The sequence below is a fragment of the Plodia interpunctella genome, chromosome 18 (genome assembly GCF_027563975.2).
Source record: "Plodia interpunctella isolate USDA-ARS_2022_Savannah chromosome 18, ilPloInte3.2, whole genome shotgun sequence".
Classification (NCBI taxonomy): domain Eukaryota; kingdom Metazoa; phylum Arthropoda; class Insecta; order Lepidoptera; family Pyralidae; genus Plodia; species Plodia interpunctella.
In genome coordinates, this window is record NC_071311.1 from 7,318,512 (window position 1) to 7,343,236 (window position 24,725).

Genomic DNA, 24,725 nt, shown 5'->3' on the forward strand with positions numbered 1-24,725 from the left:
AGTGTACTATTGACGATCATTGGCCACGACCTCTCTATTGGCTATCCTTGAATAACAAATGTAAACGGTCATCTAAAATCAATTAAGGATCAGCAAAACAATTAAGTTGACGCAATATTTAACACAAATGAGGCATTCCAATGGCGACCTCGTGACATGCAAGGGTAAGTAATAATTAAAGACGATGCCTTATTTTCAATATTGATGAAAGTAGTTTCAATTGATAAATACGACTGTGAAATTAATTGAAACATATTTAGTGACAAGAAAGTTTAGTCTGTAGTAAACACGTCACTGGATAGCCTATCGAGAATGAAAGATCCCACAATAATAATATAAAATATATTTTTACGATTTCTATAAACGCACTACATTTTTTTTTTTCAATTTTATTGCCTTGAAATACATTTAAAAAATAAGATAACTTACTCGTAAGTAAAAAAAAAAACACTATCTACCTATCTACATAATAATATTTTGGAATAAAGCTGCACTATTCCTAATATTTTCAAAATTAGTTCGAGAATTTTACGCGCGTTTTCGTACGCCTAGACTCCTGGGTTCGATTCCCGGAGCGGGCACATATAATTGTGTATGTTTTCACAGATTTGTCTTCGGTTCTGGGTTTTTTATTATGATTACAATTCATTAGGATACAATGTACAATATTCTCTTATTATAAAGGATAGATTTAACATTAAACTAGATCGTGGCATTGGAATCAGTAATAAACGGCTCAATATCGCGTTTTCTGTGCCGCTGAGAATAGTCTAGGATAATCACAGAGGCCTCGAAATTGTATAAAAAGCTATTGTTCCTCCGTTCTCTAGTTCAGTGAAATATAGGGATTCATTTAAGTTGGAATACAGTTGTAACATTGTGAGATTTTAATGTAAATCATAATATTTATGACTACAGAAACTTTATACACAAGTAAGTAAAAGACTATATTAAAAAATATAATTTTTAAAATGAATAATTTTTGTCACGCCAATTGATGGTCTGGTGAACGATGGCAAAGTCGATGCGGAGAGACCACGTGGACCATGGGCTCCATTGGCTAAGAAAGCAATGAGAAAAGAACTCATTGAGAAAAGAGCTCGTTAATGTGTAAATATTTCGATATTTCCATTTCTTAAAATGAAATATGTCTTACATTGTCTGTGATGATTTTACTATGTTTTTGTCGCAAAATCTAGGTACATACCTGAAAAAAAAAAGAAAACATAATTTTAAATTTATTTCTAAATCCAAATAAAATGTAATTAATAGTAAATAATACATGTAATAAAAAACAGTATCCCTACTAATATTATAAAGGGAAAAGATTTGTTTTTTCGTTTGTACTGAATAAACTCGAAAACTACTGGGCCAATATTGATGAAATTTGGTACAGAGACAGACGAAACCTTCTGGACTGACATAGGGTACTTTACTATCTTGGTTTTACCCGAGCAAAGCCGGGGCGGGCCGCTAATATTTTATATTTCCGCTGGAGTTCTGATTTTCTTTCCATTTCATTATTGATTAATTAGTTTAGGAATTAATTTAAATTTTCTTACATGATACATTTAAATTTTCTCATTTCTTTTTTGTGGTTCAAGAACTTTATTTTTCTCAAAGAAATTTACTTACAGAGAAAAAAACTTGAGACCATTTTTTTTGAGACCATTTTTTGATGTGAGCATCCAAATACAACCATTTGATAAAAAAATTAAGTCGGTAGTTGCATATCGGTAGAAATAGCCGCTAGCTTCTTACTTGTTAACAAAAGACTCAAGACATCATTAGGGTGCTCATTCAATGGCATGTAATATATATTTATACAATAACAATAACTAAAGGACAGATTATTAGCCTGTGCTTGCGTATGAATTTTACATTGGTTGTATTTATTAAAAATAATTTATTAATAATCGTCGTTATATCCCATAGACTTTTGTCATCGCCATCAATGTCATGGTTATGATCACTTCTAGATCTATGGTAATATAAATTTTATCTTCCAGAACCATGCACGTATTAATCCTGCTCCTGGCTTTGCCTATATCCTTCGTTCTGGCCCAAGACGAAACCTACAACACCCGCTATGATTCACTCAAACTCCAAGAGGTTTTACAAAACAGAAGGCTTACTATGTCTTATGTCAAGTGTATTTTAGACAAAGGAAGGTGTACGGCTGAAGGAAGAGAGTTGAAATGTGAGTTTTTACTAAACATTGGACTTAGCACTCGGATATATGATCTTTGTTTGTTGTTAAGAGGGATTTTTCCTCCGAAAAAAAAAACCGTCAAAATCAGCATCTGTCACAATCGTTAGTCGTGTTGGGATTTTTATGAAATATTTTTTTAAGATTATTTTATTTTGTTTGTTTTGCAAAGTTACTATAAAATATGTGTTAGTATGTATATGAGTCAATGTTAACATTTTTAATACGAATTGAAATAAGTTTCTAAGGTCATATACTTGTAAATATATGATAGAACACCATACAGGTAAACACGTCATTCAAGTTTTACTACTCCTGGCTCTGTCTACCCCGTAAAGCATAGAGTCATGATAAAGTATCTGTGGGAGTGGTAGGGAATAAATCAGAATTGAAGTATATGTAATTATAACTATAAAATTATAAATACGAAAGTAAGTTTGTTTGTTACCTCTTCACGCTCTATCTACTCAATCGTATCCACTTGAAAGTTTACATACATATAGTTGGAGAAGGACATAGGGTACCTTTCATCCCGGATAAACAACTATTCCCGTGGAAAAATTACGCGGGCGAAGCCGCGGGCAAAATCTAGTTCTATATAAAAGCCTTTAAAGTTATCTGTATTATATGAAAATGAAACTAAATAGATTAGTAAATTATTAGCTAAACTAGACGTTGCCCGGGGCTTCGGTTCCATAGGAATTATGAGATAAGATATAGCCTTTAGCAATTTTGAATAATGTACCTTTCTAATGGTGAAATAATTTTATAAATCGGCAACAGATTTAGTAGTAGTTTCGGACATTACCCGCCTCAAACATACAAACTTACAAAGTCACAAACGCTTACCTCTTTATAATAAAAATATAATTATAATATAAATAAATAATATATAAAAATGTTAAAATATTTTATCATAAATCAAGACAGAGAGAAAAATATCTTGACAAATATGTCAACTCATAAAATCCATCATGACAAAGGCTTAGGACTGTTTACATTAAAAATATCTAAAATTTTTTATTAATGATGCCTACCCTAATCCCATAGTTGACATCTTAATATAGTAGACACATTTTACCCTCCTCCACGGACGCCATATTACGGCGACGTTGGTAATATTTTATCACAAATTGTCTTTTACATTATCTTTCTGAAGTGAAATCTTCTTTAGCGGCGTTGTGGACAAGTGACTCGAAAATTCGCAAAAGGTCAAAAAAGGCACAACGTTAATATTCAAGTTTTCACTTCTGCTGGCACTTCCGGAGTGCAGCCCGTTTTTGAAAAGTTCATAGCTTGAACGAGTATATATATATACGAACGAGTATATATATATATATACGAACGAGTATATATATATATATATATATATGTATATATATATAAATTTATAGGAAACCAGATAAAAATGTCAAATTCGTATAGCAATTTCATCGATTGGATGACATGAATATAATATTATATTTAAATACAGCAACTTTTTTGTAGACTTAAAGGTTAAGTGAAAGGTCATTAGGCAGTACTAAATAATTCAGTGAGAATTTTCCTTTCTTACAGCCCACATTTCAGAAGCTCTCCAAAATGGCTGCGCAAAATGCACAGGCGCACAATTCAAAGGTGCTAAACAGGTGATCAAACACCTGATCAACCATGAACCCAAGTCCTGGAAGGAACTGGTGAAGAAATACGACCCTGAGCGAGTTTACATGCAAAAGTATGAACATGAATTGAAGAATTTATAATGATTCTGCTATTTTTTCAAATTTTTGTGAGGTTTGGGCGCATCTCGTGCGTTTTTAACGCGTTTCGTGCACCGTGCGAATTTTCTAATTAATTAAAAAATAAAGGCGCACGATGCACAAAACGCGACTAGACCTTCTATGATTGCCACCACGATTGCTCTTTTTTATACGTATATTCAAAACTTTGCAGCAGTTTCTTTTTATGTATTCTAATAGATGCACGAATTGAGACATATTTCGTGTATAATAAAAGAAAAACTGACATTTGATATTTCTTAAAAAATCAACAACAATTTTGGGTTAAAAAGGAAATGTGTTGGATTTTGTTATTGAATTTTAATCAATAAATATAATTTTATTCGAATTTATGACAAAATTCATTATTTTATGACCCTGGTGTTGTGTCTATGAATTATGACATGAAAAGAAACGCTCCAAACATGTTTGTTAATTTTAATAATTTATTTGTATATATTTTAGTGACTAAGAGAATAACTGTTCATTGTTTTTAAGTACACGAATCTTAATTTTTCTAGTTACTGGACTTCCATTTCACTATAATCTACCCCATTGTAACTTATTTTGATCATTTCTATATCTGTCTATTCATTTATTATTCTGTCTTAGGGTGGGTGGCAATTTTGACATTAACTTTAACCTGCGCAGAAAATCGCAAATATGTTGTGTTGTCTACACGTTAGCGCCGAAATTTGACGGTGTAACTCATTCTTAACGTTTCCTTTATTCTGGTCTTCTTTTCTGTTAGAAAATTACTAAAAATATATTTTATACGTGTAAGTTGTGGCCTCCGAATCGCGAAATTCTTGGCTCTATCTACCCCGTAAGGGGTAAAAACGTGATGTATGTTACAAATGTAGAATTTTGGTTTAATGCTTTACTAATTTAGTTAACTGTTAAGTGTTGATATTACATGCAAAACTAAACGGAACATTTTTTACTTTTATTTTAGTAGTTCACTGCAAATAACAGTTATCGTATGTCGCCATAATAGTCGCGAATTTGCGATGTAATTGAATGTCTCGTCGACTGTACTTTCCTATTTACAAATAAAATCAGTTTTGTTAATTGACGAAGCGAGCGAAGCGATCGAGGTCTACAAATCAACTTGGGATAAAAATATATTTTATGTATGTATGTATGTATGTTTATTTGTTTGTAACGCGATAACTTTCGAACCGTTGTTTTGATTTTGATGAAATTTAAAAGTTGTGTTATATTGACATACAATATATTATATAATATATTTTAAGTTCGTGGAATAACAAAATCGGTTTAGTCGTTTCTGAAATATTCCCAATTTATAAAAAAATATTGTGTTCTATTGTGGTCTAGGTTCGCGGCGAACAACTAGTATATTTAAATGTATTCAGAGAAATTTATTATTATTTGCGAATGCTTTCACATGCAAAAAAGAACTGAGGTAGACACTTAATCCATTCATACGCCATAATCGGCTTTATAACCAGAGTAAGCAAATAATATATGATCTCATTTACATAATGTTATATTTTACATGCTTTTATTTAACTTGCAATATTCCTACGTAACTATGTCAGTATGTAGCTATGTTTATCCGAGCGGAATCTAGCAACTCAATTTTGAAGCAGATATCTTCAACCGACTGGGCCGAAATTTTGTACACATTTTTAGTTTGATGAAAATGCATTACTATGATAAGCATGACCTTATGCTGCACCCAGGAACGGCTCCTGACGTGGGAACTCCTGAACATATATATTTCTTTTATCTATATCCTCAACGGTTTACTGCACGCTCATGATTTATTGTCACACATCGAATCCAATAAGATTTCACTTGGCAACAACAAAAACTTGTGTCAGAAATGATATCTTTGTACAAAACTTGTTGAATCAATGTGACTACAGTTTGTTATTATATATTGTATCCATGACACGACCTATTCTAGGCCCGTCGATTATTGACCTGTCATTATTTATGCAAACGACATCAAACCCTTAACCACCACCATTAATATAACTAAATTAACCACATAACTACTATATAGTACTAATACTTAGCGGAAGCACACGTCATTATTTCTCTGTCAGTCTATATATCTATAGACTGACAGAGATACAAGAACAAGAAGAAGAGAGCCAAGAACACTACTATTCCATAGTGGATGTCCTACAAGGTGAGTCTTGGCAAAAATAGCAAACTCGAGGAGGTAAACGAGAGGCGCAGACGAATCTTAAAAACAATGAGTTCGTTTACCAAGCAGATCTCGAGTTTCGCTTCATTACAGTTTCGGATGAAACAAAAAGATGGAAGGGGGCCTGACAGAGAAATAAATAAATTATTAATTAATTTATATACTCAACACAAACGTGACAATTACAAACTAAAATTATAATAGGAAACAAAGTACATAGATGCTACTTATTTTTATACAAATTTCTTCTATTAAACCTGCGGAATAAAAATACAGTAAAGAGGTATTTATTGGCGTGTAAAACCACTATCATCATTCCATTATTATCAGCCATTAATAGTCCCCACTGCTGGGGTACTGGCCTTCCCTATGGGCGGATAAGTATATGTGGGTGTATACATGGGCCATGACCCAACACGCAGGCTCGTTGCGGATTGGTAGTTTATTTATTAAGGATTTATAACCGATTTATTAACAATTTATTAACAATTTATTAACGATTGCAATCACAACCGGGACCAACGGCTTAACATGTCTTCCGAAGCACGGAGCAGTTAGAATTCAACCATTTTATTTCACCAAAAACAAGATATTTTTTTTTTTATTAACGGATTTTCATGCGGTTTTCACCAATAGATAGTGTGATTCCTGAATAAGGTTTAGGTGGATAATTTATTATGTTTTACACGAGCGAAGCCGGGATGGGCCGCTAGTATTCTATAAGAAGATTTAAAGATAGTCGGTTAACAATTCCAAAGAAGTTTTATAGAAACAGAAGCCATAAAGTTAGAGAGAGGCGAATAAAACGTGCCATAAATTCGCTCATTAATTACCATCTAACTTTGTTATCTGCAATTTATTACAATGTCACTTCAGACACGGCTTTTGTACAGAATGTACTTTGGTTTATGAGCTACTTAATAGATTTTGTCTCCGATCTAGTTAAATGTTTATTCTGTAAAGATATATCTAAATTATAAAAAAAAACTTGTATTACTTACAAAAGATCGCAAGACAAGCCGTAGATGCGATGCATCTGTCATGTTATCACAGCTAAACCGCTAAACCGATTTTGAGGAAATTCGTAATAGATATTGACCATACCGCGGACGGAATTGCGGGTAACCATATCATTATATGAAGTCCTGCATACAAAGATGGGTGGGTACAGTCGAGGGCAGATAAGACCTGACGACCCACCTAAGCAAATTACTACGAAAAGGAGATCAGGTTTTTCTGCCCCCAACTATTTAAAAGCCGTAAGTAACCAACGCACCCTGTTTCATTGAGTTACAAACATTAATCAAAACAAATTACCCTGGAGGGGGCGAAACGGAATATCCACGGAATCCTCAATTCTGATCTTATCAAATTGTTACCCGTTTCGCGAAAGGTGACCTACATTTGTCATTTTAATTCCTTTTGGCTTTATCATTTGAATGTAATTATTAACAGTAATTAACTACTGTTAATTTAATTGCTGTAATTTTATAATATCTAGCTTAATTGTTCAGTTATCTTACTAATATCCCAATATTAAATCATCAATGAGAATGCTTGGATTTTTTTGATTAGAAGGATGGTGAGAGAGGGATTGCCACTCACTCTACGATACAGAATGTGTGTATGAAAAAACTAAATTTAAAAATTCAGTTGCTGTCAGCATCTCATTTGCTAGATAAGATCTGATGGTTTGTAAACGGCTAGCCACAATTTTTGCAAACATAGCTAAGAAAAATCTCAATTAAATTTTCTCAAAAAAAAAAATAAACTAGATCAAAATCGAAACAGCCGTTTGGCTGCAACGATGCAACGGACAGGAATACAGCTACACAGACACGTTAAACTTATAACTCCCGTTCGGTTGTCGTCGGGGGTTAAACATAAATTCCTAGTTAATTTAATTAAGCTTTGTATCATCAGTCAGTATATTACAGAATAAGGTCGCATTTTTATAGACATTTTATTAGAATATCTAAAACAACACAGCTTGACCTATTAATTAATAATTCAGTGGTATAATGTCAAGGCGTGGAAACACACCCCTAGGTAAATATTTCGCTTACGTGACAGGGCAAAATTTAATGTCATATTTGGTAGCGATATTTCCTCGTTCACGACAATCACAGCTAACTGTTGATCCAAGGTTTCTCATACACTAGCATTGCAGTGCATATTGGCAACGCTGCCAGCCTTTTGGGCTCTTGCCGTAATGTACATTATATGGCTCCACGAGTTAATGTATATTGTACTAGCTTTTGCCCGCGGTTTCGCCCGCGTCAATTTCTGATGTGAAAATGGTCCCTACGTTACAAACTCCATACTTCAAACTACATGTATGAAAAATTTCAAGAAGATTGGTTGAGTAGATAGAGCATGAATTTATTTATTTATTTATTACGGAACAACAAACAGTTACAAAATGAAATAATACAAAATGAGACTTATTCTATTTAGTTTACATAATTTTGTAACCAACCACGTTATTCACGGTTTGTTAATATACATTTTGTTTAAAAAGTTGCTGCTAGGGGAAGAAAACTAAAGGTTTTACTTAATACAGATCCTCATAATACAGTGCGTAATTTATAAATTGATAAAAATAAAAACAAAAGAAAGTATGAAATTATACAGATAGGTCTATTAATACAGGTATAATAATAAAACAAATAAGTATATATAGGATAGGTAAGTACATACATATAATTACATGTCAATTGGAGTGCAAGTCATGTGTGGAGAGTAACTGATGGAGGAGTCGTTTATAGTCTCGTAATGAAGATGTAACAAACAAACTTACTTTCAAATTTATAATATTAGTTAGGATAAACACTAATGTTTATATTCTGTAATTGCTACCATCACGCCAAGTGCCAAGGTTTAATCGATGTGGCGCTTATTTGGTTCAGTTGAACATATAGATACATTTTTACTAGTCTAACTAAATGATTAGATAGGTTGTAACATGTTTTAATCAATTTCAGTTTTGGTTTAAATAAAAATAATTATAAAGGAACAAATCAGACAGATTGAGTTAAGAAAGAAAAGAAAAGAAAAAAATATTTATTTCCACCATAATTCAGATTACAACAGTTGTAATTAACCTAAGCTAGGAAAATCCTGTGTTGCAGGACTCCAGGACACTCGCCCACAATAACATTATGTGATCATTGGATATAGGAGATAAATTTTGGTGGAAGTGGGGGCCAGGGTTCGGATGTGTCGTTTTGGAGTCTGCTTGTGTGGTCGTGTATTGTTTTAATTTTTTATTTTGTTATTTATGCTTGGATCATACAATATGCATACGAGTTAAAGTATGAGTGTTTGACACTGTGTGTGTCTCAAGAAGTTTGTATGTAAAAATATGAGTTAATTTCAAAGTTCAATAAGTTAGTTAGCCCCAAAGTAACTTCGAAACTTGTGTTATTGGAATGCGATACTAACTCATCAATACTATATTCTACATACATCAATAGTCTAAAATTACTGATGCAACCCAAATCGACTATAGTCATGAAATCCCCAATTATATATTCAAATCCTTATTTATCTTGCCACCGTCGTCATCCCGATAAAGGTCCATTTCCCTATATTTGGCCCCTGCCTAATTTAAATAGAAAATTCCCCTTAATATTAATGAGGTTATTATGGGAAGTGTAATGGACACCGAAGTTACCATTCGCCTTGTTTATTTTAAAATTACTAAACTAATAACTAAATTTTATGCAAATTATGTTAAATTATTTAATTTAGGACTAGCTGTTTGCTCACAGCTCCGCCTGTGGTAGCCTATTCCTGGAATGTCATGAAACTATATCTATTCCGAAACAGAGAGACTCTCGCATTTTAAGTGTGATGTTCGTTTGTTCGTACAGTTGTAATTGCAGAATCACGAAAGTCTATCTTTCTTCACAATTTATTTTATTTCTTCTATTTAGAAAAGTAAACATATGTAGGTATAGTAATCTGCACAGTTACCCATAACGCTCACGGCATTTCATCGAGTGCAATATTGCAGGTTAGCTTGACTATGAGTGTATTTCTTGTACGAATATGAATTTCAATTTACTTTTTGTTTTTATTTTTAAATTTATTACAAAGGGAATCAAATTACTCTGAGAACAAAAGGAAACTGGTGTTTACCGGTTACGGTTACGGTTTTTTGTGAAACAATATATTATCAAGAAATACATCAATCTATTACTATCTACACTATTATTATAAAGACGTATGTTTGTGAGTATGTTTGATCTCTGTTGCATCTCTGAAACTACCGAACCGATTTCAAAAATTCTTTCACTATTAGAAAGATACATTATCCAAGATTGCTATAGGCTATATTTTATCTCAAAATTCCCACGGGAGCGAAGCCCTGGGCGACATCTAGTCTAATATAATCCTCATACAATTTATGCTCATTTTCAGGTTATTACTACATTTTATGGGAGGTGAGCACGATATCCACGGTCAAGGTAAAGTTAAACAAGAAAGACTGAATTTTACGGTGAGTTGCACCGTCGAATTTGTCGTTGACTTTAACCGGCGCACCGCTGATGTTTAGACAAAAAGGCGTACTTTGTACTTTTCTGCGCACGTTAAAGTTAACGTCAAAGTTGACGGAGCAAACCAACCTTAGTATGTTCCATTGTGTAAAGGCTTATAACAGAACTAGATAGAATGGTCGACTGTTGGAGAATGCTATATGGCGTTAAAGTCTACCTTGTAAATAATTTCTGTAATTTTATGCAATAACGTATTAAAATATATTTATTTAAAAGCATCGGTCAATATCCTCCCGTGGATGTCGTACAAGGTGACTAAGGAACACGTAGCCTTCGCAGCGGTTAGATAACAATATTATTCCCAAGGAGGGTAGAAGTCAGACAGGTGATTGTAAACGAACAGCTGAATCTTCAATATTTTTACACTTACCGCGGTCTTCGTGACGTGTGAGCCCTAAATAAAAACGGGATGAGGGAGATTAGAAAAAACCACAGCGCGAAATGCGAACATACTTTATATTCGCATTTTTTTTTTTGCTAAAATAAAACCCTACATTTTGCTAAAATAAAACCCATACACTTTAGGTACTTATCTTTTGTAATAACAGTAATTGACCGAGCGGGCGAATCGAGCAAGGTCTACAAGTCGACTTGGTGCAAAATTAATTTTTTATATGTATGTACCTATGTTTGTAACGCGTTAACTTTAACCTGTGCAGAAAAACGCAAATACGTTGTGTTGTCTACACGTTGCCGGCGGAATTTGACGGTGTAACTCATTCTTAACGTTTCCTTTATTCTGGTCTTCTTTTCTGTTAGAAAATTACTAAAAATATATTTTATATGTGTGGCCTTCGAATCTCGCAATTCTTGGCTCTATCTACCCCGTAAGGGGTAAAAACGTGATGTATGTTACAAATGTAGAATTTTTGTTTAATTCTTTACTAATTTAGTTAACTGTAAGTGTTGATATTGCATGCAAAACTATACGTAACATTTTTGGCTTTTATTTCAGTAGTTCACTGCAAATAACAGTTATCGTATGTCGCCATAATAGTCGCGAATTTGCGATGTAATTTGAATAAATAAATGTCCCGTCGACTGTACTTTCCTATTTACTAATAATTCCAGACTTGTTAATTGACAAATCAACTTGGGGCAAAAATATTTTTTTTGTATGTATGTATGTTTGTAACGCGAAACTTTCGAAACATTGGTCTGATTTTGATGAAATTTAAAAGTCTAAAGTAAATGTCAATAGAATTTTTAAGTTCATGGGGCATCAAAATAGGTTAAGTCGTTTTTGAAAATTCACAATTTTGTAATAAATCAACAATAATTTATTGTGTTCGCGAGGTCCAAGTTCGGGCCGAACGACTAGTATTAGTAAAGAAATTTAAATTTGAGAGAGAGAGAGAGGAATAGAGTGCTAACGTTGGTGGCGAATGTTTTTCCAAAACATATCCCTCTCCGTACCAGTGAACACGTGAGGCTAATCTGTTGAACAACTTCAGGAATTCCAGAATTAGTGTAGCTATTGCTGATTATGGTAGATCGCGAGCGGTTTACCTAGCCATAATGTTGATATTGTCCATGTACGGAATTCAAGTCCCAAAATGTTTTTATTTTCGGTTCTCAGCAGTAGTCCCGAAATGCTAGTTTGTATATAAACATAGTTTAAAATCGAATAAGCGAAAAAATAACGACCTAATTACTGAATAAAAGCTTTGACTGGGGATTTAAAGTAGGTAACATTATTGGTATTCTCTCTCTCTGTTTTTTATGTTTCTTTATATGTAACTATATAACAGAGATGAAGTAGTTATCTATCTACATACATACATTCTCCAAGATTGCTATAAGCTATATTTTATTTCTAAATGAACATATTATGAAAAGTGCCATACAATACACATATTCCTCAATTTCAATCAATCACTGGGGAAAAAGCGTACTGTCTTAGTAGTAGTAGGCAGGTGGACCTGATGGTCCAGCTTAGTCTAACTACCTATTTCACACCTGGCAGCTCTACAATAAGCTACACTAAGTGATCCAGGAATTAGGTCGAGCGAGGTGATAACCAAAAGTGCACTTAAACCGATCGATCCAGCTGAGCTCCTGGGTATGACGCGTTAAGATAACGGGAGTCGAGAGCTTATAGTTTGATGAAAACATTATCAAAATAGCCCACTTCGACGTAATAGAACATGGTAGAATGGAGAGGTCATCTTTTTTTTCTGTGACTGGCCAACAATATTATTTCACACTTAATCGTTATAAACTAAATTTAAATAATAAAAAAAAATAAAGAACACTTTATTTTAAATAGAAATAACACTGGCACAAAAGAAAAATAAGAAAAACCAGTTTTAAATTAAAATGATTCGCTAGTTCTACGATTCGCTTTGTTAATGCAAAGGGAAATTTTATACAAACCAATTTCTAGCGTAATTTGACAAGGCCGTGTTTTTATAGGGCCTTTTCCAATCTGTTACATTCTTGTTTCCAATAATGTACTTTTTATTTAAAATTCCAATTCGAGCCTTAATGTAATGGAAAAAAACACATTTTTGTGTTGTTATTAAGACGGATTGTAGTATAAACAATGAGTGATTTAAGCATGAATTATTTTTTAGAAATATATTTTGTTGAAAAAGAAGGCTGTTCTGGTTACTTCGAATTTGTAATTTCGCCTCATATGTGGTCGTCCAAATCAAAAGTAGTTTTGTATTGAAACAACAGCAATAAAGACCTAAGTGCTAGCCGCCATAAGGTCCCTTTTGATTGAGACGACCACACATAAGGATTTTAATACATAAACACCATATCCATACTTATATGTATAATAAACGTAAATGTGCTTGTTTGTTCTTCTTTCACGTTAAATGGATTGAGATGTTTTTTTATACATTTCATAAACTTCATAGGTAACTGCCATAATAATTAGTAAATTTTACCTTTAAACTTTAAACCAAATAGGCGATTGTAAACAAAACGACTATTATTTTATTGTACTAATAAAAAAAAAGTTAAGCAAATGTACGAAGAAATTCTTCAGCTTTATTATTAAAAATATAAAAAAAGATTTTGCGAAATCAAAGACTTAATACTTCAAGGACTTTCCTTGAAGATGAAGATGAAAGATTAATTGATGGTAATATTATTAATCGCACGTTTTGATCTTTATAGTCATATCAACAGCATCTCATACTAAAAGAAATCACAGCAAATTCACCTCTATTACCACCGTATTGGTCCGACAACAGCTTGAAATGAAACCAATGAAAATCTCTTTTGATGATGATTGGAGGAAACAATAAAAATATTAGAATAACATTATTTTATTTATTTATTTGAGCGTTATTGCAAAAACAATACAAATTGTAATGCGGCTCCACACTGTTGTCGAACAGTTCGCCATACTTTAGCGGATTCGGTATACATTGCTGGTTTTACATTGCGGTAAATAAAAGTACTCATATTGACTATGCATTCCTGTCGGCATGTATCCGAGTTCGGCAATAGTGTGGAGCTGGCATAAAATTACAATAAACGGAACGGGCGTAGCCAGAGTGCGGGTGTTTAAGCAAGTTATAATTTTACAGCAATTGATATGGAACATATGTCTGGAAATTTTTTATTTTTTTATTTTTTACAAATGTCTCCGCCCGCGGAAAAACTAACTTATGACACACCCCAGGTCTCCAGCTATTTCCACATCAAAAATCTCTGTTCAAAAGTTGCTCCGTTTTGACGTGAAAAACGGACAAACACACTTTAACATTTATAATGGAAGATATTCCATAATACAGAACAACATACCTAACTTGTACAATCTCAAGAATTTTTAAAAATTAAGGTAGGAGTAAGGTAAGGAGGTAAGCGTTTGTGTATCGTATCTCCGAAACTACCGGACCGATTTCAAAAATTCTTTCACCATTAGAAAGGTACATTATCCAAGATTACTATAGGCTATATTTTATCTCAAAATTCCCACGGGAGCGAAGCCCCGGGCAACATCTAGCATCAAATAAAAAGATCTCAAGAAAAACGTCATCCAATTTGAGAAATACAGCCTAATTTGGTGGAAAGCCTGATAACACGAGTGGAAACTTGGAGTGGAGCCAACATGCCTGCGATGGAGGCTGTATCTTCATACAGGGCGTCTCTAGCGCATGTAGCGTCTCTGTGCAATCATGGCACCCCTTCAAGCATTATCTACTGGACCGAATTTATACACGGGTAGAAAATGGAAAAACACATACGGTACTTTTTATCCCGAAATTCCCACGGGAACGAAGCTCCTAGGTAGTAATTAATAAATATAACAAAATATATAAAAAGTGTTTCAGATAGACAAGCAATGGGTGCGGTGCGATTATAGAAAGGACGACTGTAACGTCCCGTTTTGGTCTTGTATCTTCCCAGCCAAGATGGCCGCCAGTCACCGGGCAATAATTCCCGCCATTAATTGGCGAGATCGTATAACGAGCGGACAAGACGAGGGAGGGCCTTGGTGTAATTCGCATGGCTATTATTTTGTTATTTGGTCTACGTTTTTTCTATTATTAGGGTTCCGTTCCTCACAAGGCACATAACTCTTGTATACAGTACTTTTTTCTCAATAACTGTAAATGACTACACACTCATCTTCATCATATCGAGTCTGTGTTATTACTAACACTGGTATCAGATTCTGTTCAAGTCGCCTAAAGGCATCTGACATGACTTTTATGACTACCTACCCCGCCATCTGTCACACACTGATTGTGTGTGTGATAGATATATAGACTTTGTAGGTATTCAGTGAACCACTTCACGATTAATGAAGAAAAATTATCAATCCTACAGAATACGCGATAAAAGAATGAGACTTTTCTCTATTTGCACACGGGCGCGGCCGCGGGAATAAGCTAACAATAGAATAAAATAGATTTTTTTTCTTCCATGGGAACTTCCCATGGATTTGGAATTTTAAAAGAGTATTTATTAATATGTAATGTACTATATTATCTATAAGATTCGATATATTATAATATTTGCTAAGTACCTACTATAATTGTTTGTTTAGATATATTTTCGTAGTAGATGAGGAATACGATGTATACCTGCTTTTTTGTGTATTTAATTTATTTAATACTATATACTGTACCCTCTTAGTTTACTTAGTCTTGTGTCTCTTTCCACCCAAAGGCTGGAAAAAATTGCATTAGTGATAAGCCCGCCTTTGCGCTCATCATGTTTAAAGACCTTGTTGTAACTTATAACTCCTTGTGAATAGTGCATTAAAGAGTTCATCTATCTATCTACCTGAGTATATATCATATTCCTCATGTACTACGGAACTGTACATTCAAGACCCAAGTGAAAAGGAAATCTGAAAAAGGCCATTTTCCATATTACAAAACAAATATTAACGATAAAAATGTGAAACAATTAACTTCCATCACTCACAACCACTCAGTCTATGTAGGCCCGTAATATTTAATTAAAGATACTTATATATAAAAGCCAATAGATGATTAAGTAAGTGCTTTTAGACGGGTTCGTAAATTCATTTATTATCTACAATTAACACATAACTTCTAGAGAACCGAACAATATGTATTTATGAAAATTTGCATCACAAGAAATATGTAAAAATGTTTACGTGCGCTGGCGCTGGCGTTTATTGAATTAAATTCCATACATCATTTGCGTTTTCTGCGCAGATTAAAATTAACGTCAAAGTAACAGTTGACTATTACTTTGACGTTAATTTTACACTTTAAGAAGTATTTTCTTCTGTATACTTTTGTCAATAGTTAGATTTGTTACAATGCTATTATTAAAATAAGATTCATTTACAAGTAACAAAACAACATTTTTCAATTGTTTTGTTCAACCAATTGATCAAACATCGTACTAGATAGTTATCTACTTCTATGTACAGTGCATCTGATAACACAAATATAACATCAAGATAAAATTTATAAATATCACACACAGAAATCACGTAATATTATCACGATACTAGATCATTCAAAATATTATTACATCTCCCTCTAATCTGAGTATTTTCCTGGTTCCTTCCGCAGCGTCGGAGTCCAGGACCGCTTTCCTATTTTTCCTTCTCCACTTCACATGGCCTTCGGTATCTCTCGGTAGTCCAATCACTGACACCCATTCTTGACAGCGTCAAATTATTGTATTCCACCCATTTAAAGTTGATATCAAAATTTTTAGATTACATCTTTAACGACCCGCCCCGGCTTCGCTCGGATAAAAACATAATAAATTATACACCTAAACCTTCCTCAGGAACCACACTATCTACTGGTGAAAACCGCATGAAAACCCGTGCAGTAGTTATTGAGTTTGACAGACTGACAGACGCGGCAGAGTACTTGTATTATATATAAGGATATTACAATAATATGTAACGATAAGGATGATGTCATCCCACGAAACATAGGTGCCTGATTATGTACGTAATCTAACGTTGTACGCGATTTTCGAACTTCAAGTAACTATGTTACGACTTATAAAAAACAAATAAAATAAAAATCTTGTTCTGCTTGACTTATTTTAAATACTGTATAGAAAATATATCAGATTCTGAAGAAAAAAAAAAAGAAAAGTTGATAAATAACATTTAACAAGCCAGTAGGTATTCTTTATATGTATAGAGGCAGACATTTCAGTAAGAGACCATTAAAAGTTTTTGTCAAAGGTAAATACAGTTCATTCAAAAGAATGATAAAACTGCAAAGAAATACAGTTTTTCTTGTGCATAGTTTCTGAATTCTATTTTTACAAGTTTCGTTTTCTAATGCGGCGTCGCCGTCGCTTGGGTGTCGCACATAATGACATTTGTTAAAGAAAATTTAGGTTACATTTAGAAATGTATAAGATTTATATATAGAGACAAAGTGTTATTAACCTTTTGTAGTTATTTTAATTTATTATATTTTATTTTAATTAGTTTTAGTTTAATGTATGGCAAGCGAAGAATTTAATTAGGAGAATTAAACCGAAGCACGGCCGCTATGTCCGAAGATAAAACTATATAACTATATACATGTATGTATATTTTATGTGCAGATGCAGATATACCTCCCTACAAATAATCCTGGCGATGCCTGAAGTGAAATATATTTTTTTTTAATTTTAAATAAAATAAATAAAAACGTAGCGTAGCTGTTCGTACACCTACAATCAAGGATAAGATCCATTCTATATAATAAATAACATTTTCGCTAAGTCCTGACAGGGTGTGACAAAATGTTTTTGTTAAATATGACAATTACATTTTGTATATAGGTACCAAGCTTTATTAATATAAATGATGCAAAACAAAATCATACATGTATGAAATTATATTAGAGTTATAAATAACATTTCTTAGACTGTACGTTATTTCTCAAATCGACGATGTCACCATGTATTTCAAGCATAATAATAAGTCAAACCTTTATAAATTTAACTATTCCGGCACACATTTTTCAACCTTTGATCTTTCACACACTTTGCACATACACACATAAACCACAAATTCCGAAATTTGGTGGTCAACTCATGAGGTCAAAGTATATTAGATTACTTACACCGTCACAAATTAACAAAAATGCAAATAAAACAATCGAAACTGCTTCACAACATGATTTAGATTAATTGACATGTTCACTTGCAAGCGACAACAACATTAGCAACTCAAACTCAACTCAAAGGAGCACGCGAAAGAACAAAATTTTATCTATCTACATCTCTGTCTTACACCTTAAATAGAATCGCTATCTCTTTCACACAACAGCCGTCTTCTCACAGTGCATTTATTAATGTACAGCCAACATTAATTAAGCCTCACATTCATTGTAATTTCGGTTTTATAACAGCTTCTTTGAAGTGTAGTCACTTTATATGCAATTGATTGTACAGTGGGCGAGAGATTAAATGCAACAGTTGAGCGTCATATCGACGTTAAATACAAGGTAAGTAACAGAAGTAAAGACCAAAAGACTGAAAATAGCATAGATATACCCGGCTCCCTTCAAAACGAAGCAAAAAGCTTGCTTTGTTCAACCCTAAAAGGTAGAAATACAATTACTTAGGAAGGGATCGTAGTCAATGGCATTCCGTTGGATGTTCTTATAAATATTTTAGCGATGGACATAAAAACGACACTTGTAGATTTAATTTTATGTCTGTGTTGTATTTGATTTGATTAAACTACACGCGCCTGAAGATTCTGAAAAGAACAATTGCTCTTCATAATTCAAAAGTAAAAATTGAGCCACTGATTAAAAAATAATTATATACATGTGGTCGTCCAATAAAAAGGGACCTTATGGTGGCTGGCACTTAGGTCTTTATTGCCGGTGTTCGAGTACTAAACAACGGCAATAATGGCGTAAGTGCCGGGCGCCATAAGGTCCCTTTTGATTTGGACGACCACATATCAGTGTTATCCTTTCAATCAGAAATTAGCTGGGTATATAAAAAGACTAACGAGGAAGTACAAGATTATGATCAAAGAGATCATTACTGCAGGCGATAAAGACAAGACAAGGAAAGATGTTTGGGGGTGAATTTCACGAGCGTTTTGAACGCCGCCGTGGGCTATCATTAATATTTATTAAATTGTACCATACACAGTAATCAATTTAATTATCCTATATTATAAATAAGTAAAGTACTGGTACAAAGTTAATTTTATAAATGTTTAATTTAAAAAAAAATGATTATTTATAAAAAAAAAATGCGACACTAATGAAACGCTACACGCCGTGAAACTCACCCTTGGTCACCTTCTATACACCTTTATGGAATTCTTGATTGAAGGAAAGTCGGACAAGGAAAATATGCCACGAAGGGCATTAATGGATCAATTGAAAGAAAATACAAGGATCGTGCAAATCGATGGCAGAAGATAGATGTAAATAGAGGCTTCTCCACTGACAAGAACGACGTTCTTAATTGTATAATGATGATTATTTAAATGTATTAAATTTTAAAGCCGTTTGCCTCCGTGCATGGCATCGCATCTGACATCGGTGAAAAAACCGATCAAAAAAGCGGGCGATTTACTATGAACAGTTGCTTAGATAAATGCTCAAACGCTTCATCGGTAGACCAAAAGGGGAGGTAGACCTAACATTCATTTTTCACGACACACCTAAGGTAACTATACTTAGTGGCGAAATCATAACTATTTAGGAACGTACGTACAAATAATTAATTATGTACATTTCCTAGCAAACCGCCTAACTAGATCAAAATGACAAAACAGTTGAGAAGTTAGAGAAAGGGATGACAAAGTTTGTGCGCTCGGAGACTAATTATGTGGTAACAAGCAAGAGCCATGTTTTAATGTAAGTTTGAGTTTAATCATTAGGTCATGTCAAATTTTGGCTTTTCTTTAACTGAACTAGATATAGTTTGAAAATTTGTGAAAAATAGTAATAACAGCGCGACATGCTCATTATAGTTCTTTTGTGTCTCGTAGAGCGTCCGCGAAAGTGTTAAAAAGAGACTCTATGTACAGTTGGGAATGGACAAACACATACGGTACGTGTCAACTGCTAATCAAAGCGACACCAGTTAGCTCTCGAAGTTGGCTAACTTTCCGGGTTAACTTTGTGCACTAATTCGAAGCCTCAAATTAATGCACACTGCATGAACCCGGGTCAAATTGGAAACGCCGCGGGAATACTTAACCAATAGTTAGTTTGCGGTCCAATTCCGCTTTTGCACTGTTAAATTAAACTATGATTTAAATTTTGATTGACAATTTATATCTCGTGCTCATGATTGTGACGTCACGAAGCCCGCATTCCTCGTGAAATAAATTACCATTTAATTTTCGGTAATTTTACGACCGGCCAGCAGCGTGACTTCAGCCCTTTTTGGGAATGCTGTTGTAGCCTTTTGTCATGGCATTTTATCCCTTGATCGCCTCGTACGGCATCCACGGGAGAACATAATAAAAAACCAAACAAACGCATAATCAAGAACCGTAACAATACAGATATAAACAGTACCTCTATATTCTGTACTTAGATTAATTATGCAATATTAATTTAAGCCCATAAATTATTCTGGCCTCAGAAAACCAGCTGATCCTATGTTAATTTATGTATATGCGCACTACGGAAGTACTAGACCTCCAAATTACACCCTACAGTCCTCACCATCCTTTACTCCAAGTCATAAGGTAGAAAATTTTACGGATTAACTGCGAGTTAAATTTGCACAGAACTGCCTACCTTGATCTTGGACTAATTGAGTTTGCTGAAAAAAGCAAACGTGAACGAACAAATTGAAATAAACGAACCGTTCTTATAAGGATTTCACTCAAGCTGTTACTGAATCTCGCTGATTTTTATAGTTCCTTATCTTAGAAGCAAAAAAAAACCTTGTATAATTATTCTAGTTTGCTCCGAAAACTACTGAACCGATTAAGTTAGAATTTAGTACAAATGTAAGTCTGTGACCCAAGACAGACATAAGTAACTTCAATAAATGATTCGTAATAACAAAATAATTAAACCTAAACAATAATTAACAATAAGCTTTTTCACAAAAATGTCATTTTGGATACAAGCTTTTATTATTGTCAGAGAGATCTTATCGCATTCAATGTGTGACGAAAAAATTTATTGAGGTTCTCCCGTCAGGAGCCATTCCTAGGTACAATCAGGTCATCTTTATCATGATAATGTATTGTCATCCAAACTAAATGTGTATAGAAAAAATAGACATCAAGACAATGGTTTTTTTATTATTCTGGGACATGGAAAATCTGGTATAAGGGCATTCCTGGACGTGTTGCAACTTTACACACTATGACTCTAAACGAATGTTGTACATTTCTACTTTGCTCGTCATTATAGTCACATTAGCGCGGCACGAACGAGCTATGTTTTATGCAAAATTAATTGATGGCTATGCTATGTTACAGGCACTGTGAACAATTAGAAATTACAGAATACGTCTAGAAATGAATACAACACACCGGTTCAAGAACGATTAATTATGTGCTTTTATAAATATTATACCTCTAATTTTCTGAATGCTGATTTATACAATGCGAGTTCTAATTCTTCTAACTAATGTCTTCCCTAGACTGGCCACAGCCATTGGATGGACAGCCAGAGTTATTTAGCTTTAACACTCTACCGCACGTCAATATCAAATTTTATTGGTCATCTGACTTGACTTATCTTACAGCAAGTATACACAGTAGTGAACCAAATAGACAAACAGTGTGCAGGTTTCCTTACCATGTTTCAGGTTTCCTCATGATAAAATAAATATAAATAGGACAAATCACACAGATTGAGCTAGCCCCAAAGTAAGTTTTAGACTTGTATTATGAGATACTAACTCAACGATACTATATTTTGTAACAAATACATATATAGATAAACATCCAAGACCCGGGCCAATCAGAACAAGATCATTTTCCATCACAACCCGACTGGGGATCGAACCCGGGACCTCTCGGTTCAGAGGCAAGCTCTTTACCACTGCGCCACCGAGGTCGTCGTCGGTGTATTAGCAGTACCTTTTTTTTCTGGATTTCTATAATTTTCCTTTATACATCCCTAGTTATTTTTAAGTTAAAATGTTTTGATTTTGATGTATGAATGTAATGATTTTTTATTCGAAAATTGTTATAACTTTCCTCATGATTCTTCACCGAAAGCAATATATCTAAAACATGGAAATTCTATTGAAATGAATAAGTAGTATGTACTTTAATTAATTTACTTTTTACAATTAGACAATTGTAAAATTTACCGAATTCCTGTTTTAGCTTTATAAGTTGTAGCGTAGGCGTTACCAGCATTTCACATTATGAAAGTCAGGGTTATTCTTCATTGATTTTTCTTGGAATGACTAATGTAAGTTTACTGCGGCAAAATTTTTTAGATGGTGCCGACCTCTTCGAGGTTTTTAAGTACCTCGACGCATGTGCCCTTCAGGAGACAAATCTGAACAAAAACCCATACTAATATTATAAATGCGAAAGTCTGTCTATCTGTTTCACTTTCACGGCGATATACATTTGATATACATGTAGTTAAAGGCTCTCGTTTAAACATAGGTTAATTTTTTCAAAAATCAATCCCCAAAAGGGGGGTGAAATTTTGTTAGTATCGCAGAGAAACGCGGACGTAGCCGCGGGCAAAAGACAGTTATAAATAAAAGTTTTTCATATACGATGTACAATTTTAACTCATATTCCACATTGAGGTCTGTTGCATATCGAAACATTTAAAAACATTAGGTTGGGTATTGGGCAACTCAGTCTCACAAATTTCAACAGCTTGTTGTGTCCCTGAAGGGTAAGGCGGAGAGTCTGTGTAATTACAAGTACCTACTGGGGCAAAACAACCTAGGCCACAAAGTGGGCAACGTGCGTGAGACACCCCTGGTGTTTTAGGCGTCCACAGGCTGCGGTGACCACAGAACATCAGGTGGGCCGGACGCCTGTTTACCCGCTTAGGTAGTTTGAAGAACATTCGCAATTTTGGTCGCTCGGTCAAGTATCCTATCTTAGTTCTGTTTTAATGAACAGTCACCTCGCGTTCGCAGGAATGTGACATAGGACGTGTGTCAGAGGGTCAATACGCGTGGGCGTTCAAATTGTCACGTGAACTTATAAATTATAGTTCAATTGTAATTATTGAGAACGAGCCAGTTAGGCAAAATAGTTCTGATTTCTAACCGCTGTCTTTATTTTAATGTAATTGTTAGTTTAACCTAACTAACCTAGGTATTTTGTTAATTTTTGTTAGACAATATGGAGAGAACGAGGCGTTTTGAATGCCGCCGTGGGCTATCATTAGTATTGATTAAATTGTACCACACACAGTAATCAATTTAATTATCCTATTTTATAAATAAGTAAAGTACTGGTACAATGTTAATTTTATAAATGTTTAATATTTTTTTAAATATTCTTTATTCAAAAAAAATGAACACGCCGCGTTCATACAGTCGTGATATTCACCGCATAAATGTTTTGGCGTGTGATTTCTGCCCCAAAATCTCTTTGTTCAGAAGTAGGATGAAAAAGTCTAATGAAGTCCACAGATCGAAATGAATAAATAATAATAAATAAATATTTATGGACAAATCACACAGATTGAATTAGCCCCAAAGTTCGAGACTTGTGTTATAATGATTCTATATACAAAACATCCAACACCCAGGTCAATCAGAAAGTATGTATAGGTTTTACTTTAGATACAATATTTTATCAAGATTAGAGAGAGGTTTAGGAGAGGAGATTAGGAGAACCCTGTTTTTTTGAATGGAATAGGTTGCGTAGCGTTGCGTTTACGTAGTTGCTGGTAGTATCCTGTCAGTTAAAATTGTGACTATTTCAAATCCCAAGAAATCGGCGCAAATGTAGTATAAAATAATTACTTAGTCACAACAATTTGTCAACTTCCACATAATATTAGTTATTCATATTCGTTATATTGGCAATGAAAAATGTTTGTTATTCGGAATCGATATCAATTTGCTGTAATACCTATTCTTATAATAAATTTACAAGTCATTATTTAATCAACTTTTATTTAAACATTTAGCGTTCGCATTTTTTTGTAATATACAAATATATTGAAAAAAAGAATGCATTCTGATAAAGATGACAGTGTCTGAGAACATAAAATATAGTCCTATGTGAGTGTAAAAGAAACTGCAATAAGTCAGATATTGCGTCCTCTTCTATTTACAGTAGTTGAATAAAAATTCAATTTTGAAGACCCTTCTTCGCAGTCGGTGATTGAGTTTTTACTATTAATAGATACTTTTAGATTTTTGCTAGTAAGTGCCTATAAATAATTCAAGACGGAATAGATTTTTAAGAGATTTGTATAATTATTATGATTTGAATATCAGGTACTATTAGATTCTCACTACATAACCTAAGCGAACATTAAATTTTCTTCCTATGTTAAAAATAACCCTCCATTTTGATGGGCTCATTATACCTACTTTATTTGCCATTACCAGAAAGAGACAAAACATACATAAAACATTAGCTTGGAAGTAGGTATGTTTTAACTTTTTCATGGCCTATA

General features: G+C 33.7%; 2 protein-coding genes across 25 annotated transcripts in view; one reads left to right on the forward strand and one right to left on the reverse strand.

Annotated features, from left to right (window-relative positions):
• Positions 1-24,725, reverse strand: part of Trpm (Transient receptor potential cation channel, subfamily M) — a 171,131-nt gene that overhangs the window by 105,021 nt on the left and 41,385 nt on the right. Inside the window, exon 1 of one of the 23 annotated variants that reach the window (XM_053758236.2) lies at positions 18,099-18,352. The exons of 21 other annotated variants lie outside the window; for them this stretch is intronic. In XM_053758236.2, the coding sequence (XP_053614211.1) occupies positions 18,099-18,128 (30 nt within the window). In that variant the 5' untranslated portion in view covers positions 18,129-18,352. Of the gene's footprint in view, positions 1-18,098; positions 18,353-24,725 lie in introns of those variants that run through there. One more of the 23 variants, XM_053758233.1, reaches the window with a different exon arrangement.
• LOC128677417 (allergen Tha p 1-like) lies at positions 843-4,469 on the forward strand. 2 transcript variants are annotated; one of them, XM_053758248.2, is made up of 3 exons: positions 843-933; positions 2,010-2,200; positions 3,767-4,469. In XM_053758248.2, the coding sequence occupies exons 2-3, from the start codon at positions 2,014-2,016 to the stop codon at positions 3,949-3,951; spliced, it is 372 nt and encodes a 123-aa protein (XP_053614223.1). In that variant the 5' UTR covers positions 843-933; positions 2,010-2,013; the 3' UTR covers positions 3,952-4,469. The 2 variants fall into 2 exon arrangements, with proteins under 2 accessions (XP_053614223.1, XP_053614222.1); XM_053758247.2 differs by lacking the exon at positions 843-933 and having other exon boundaries at positions 1,646-2,200.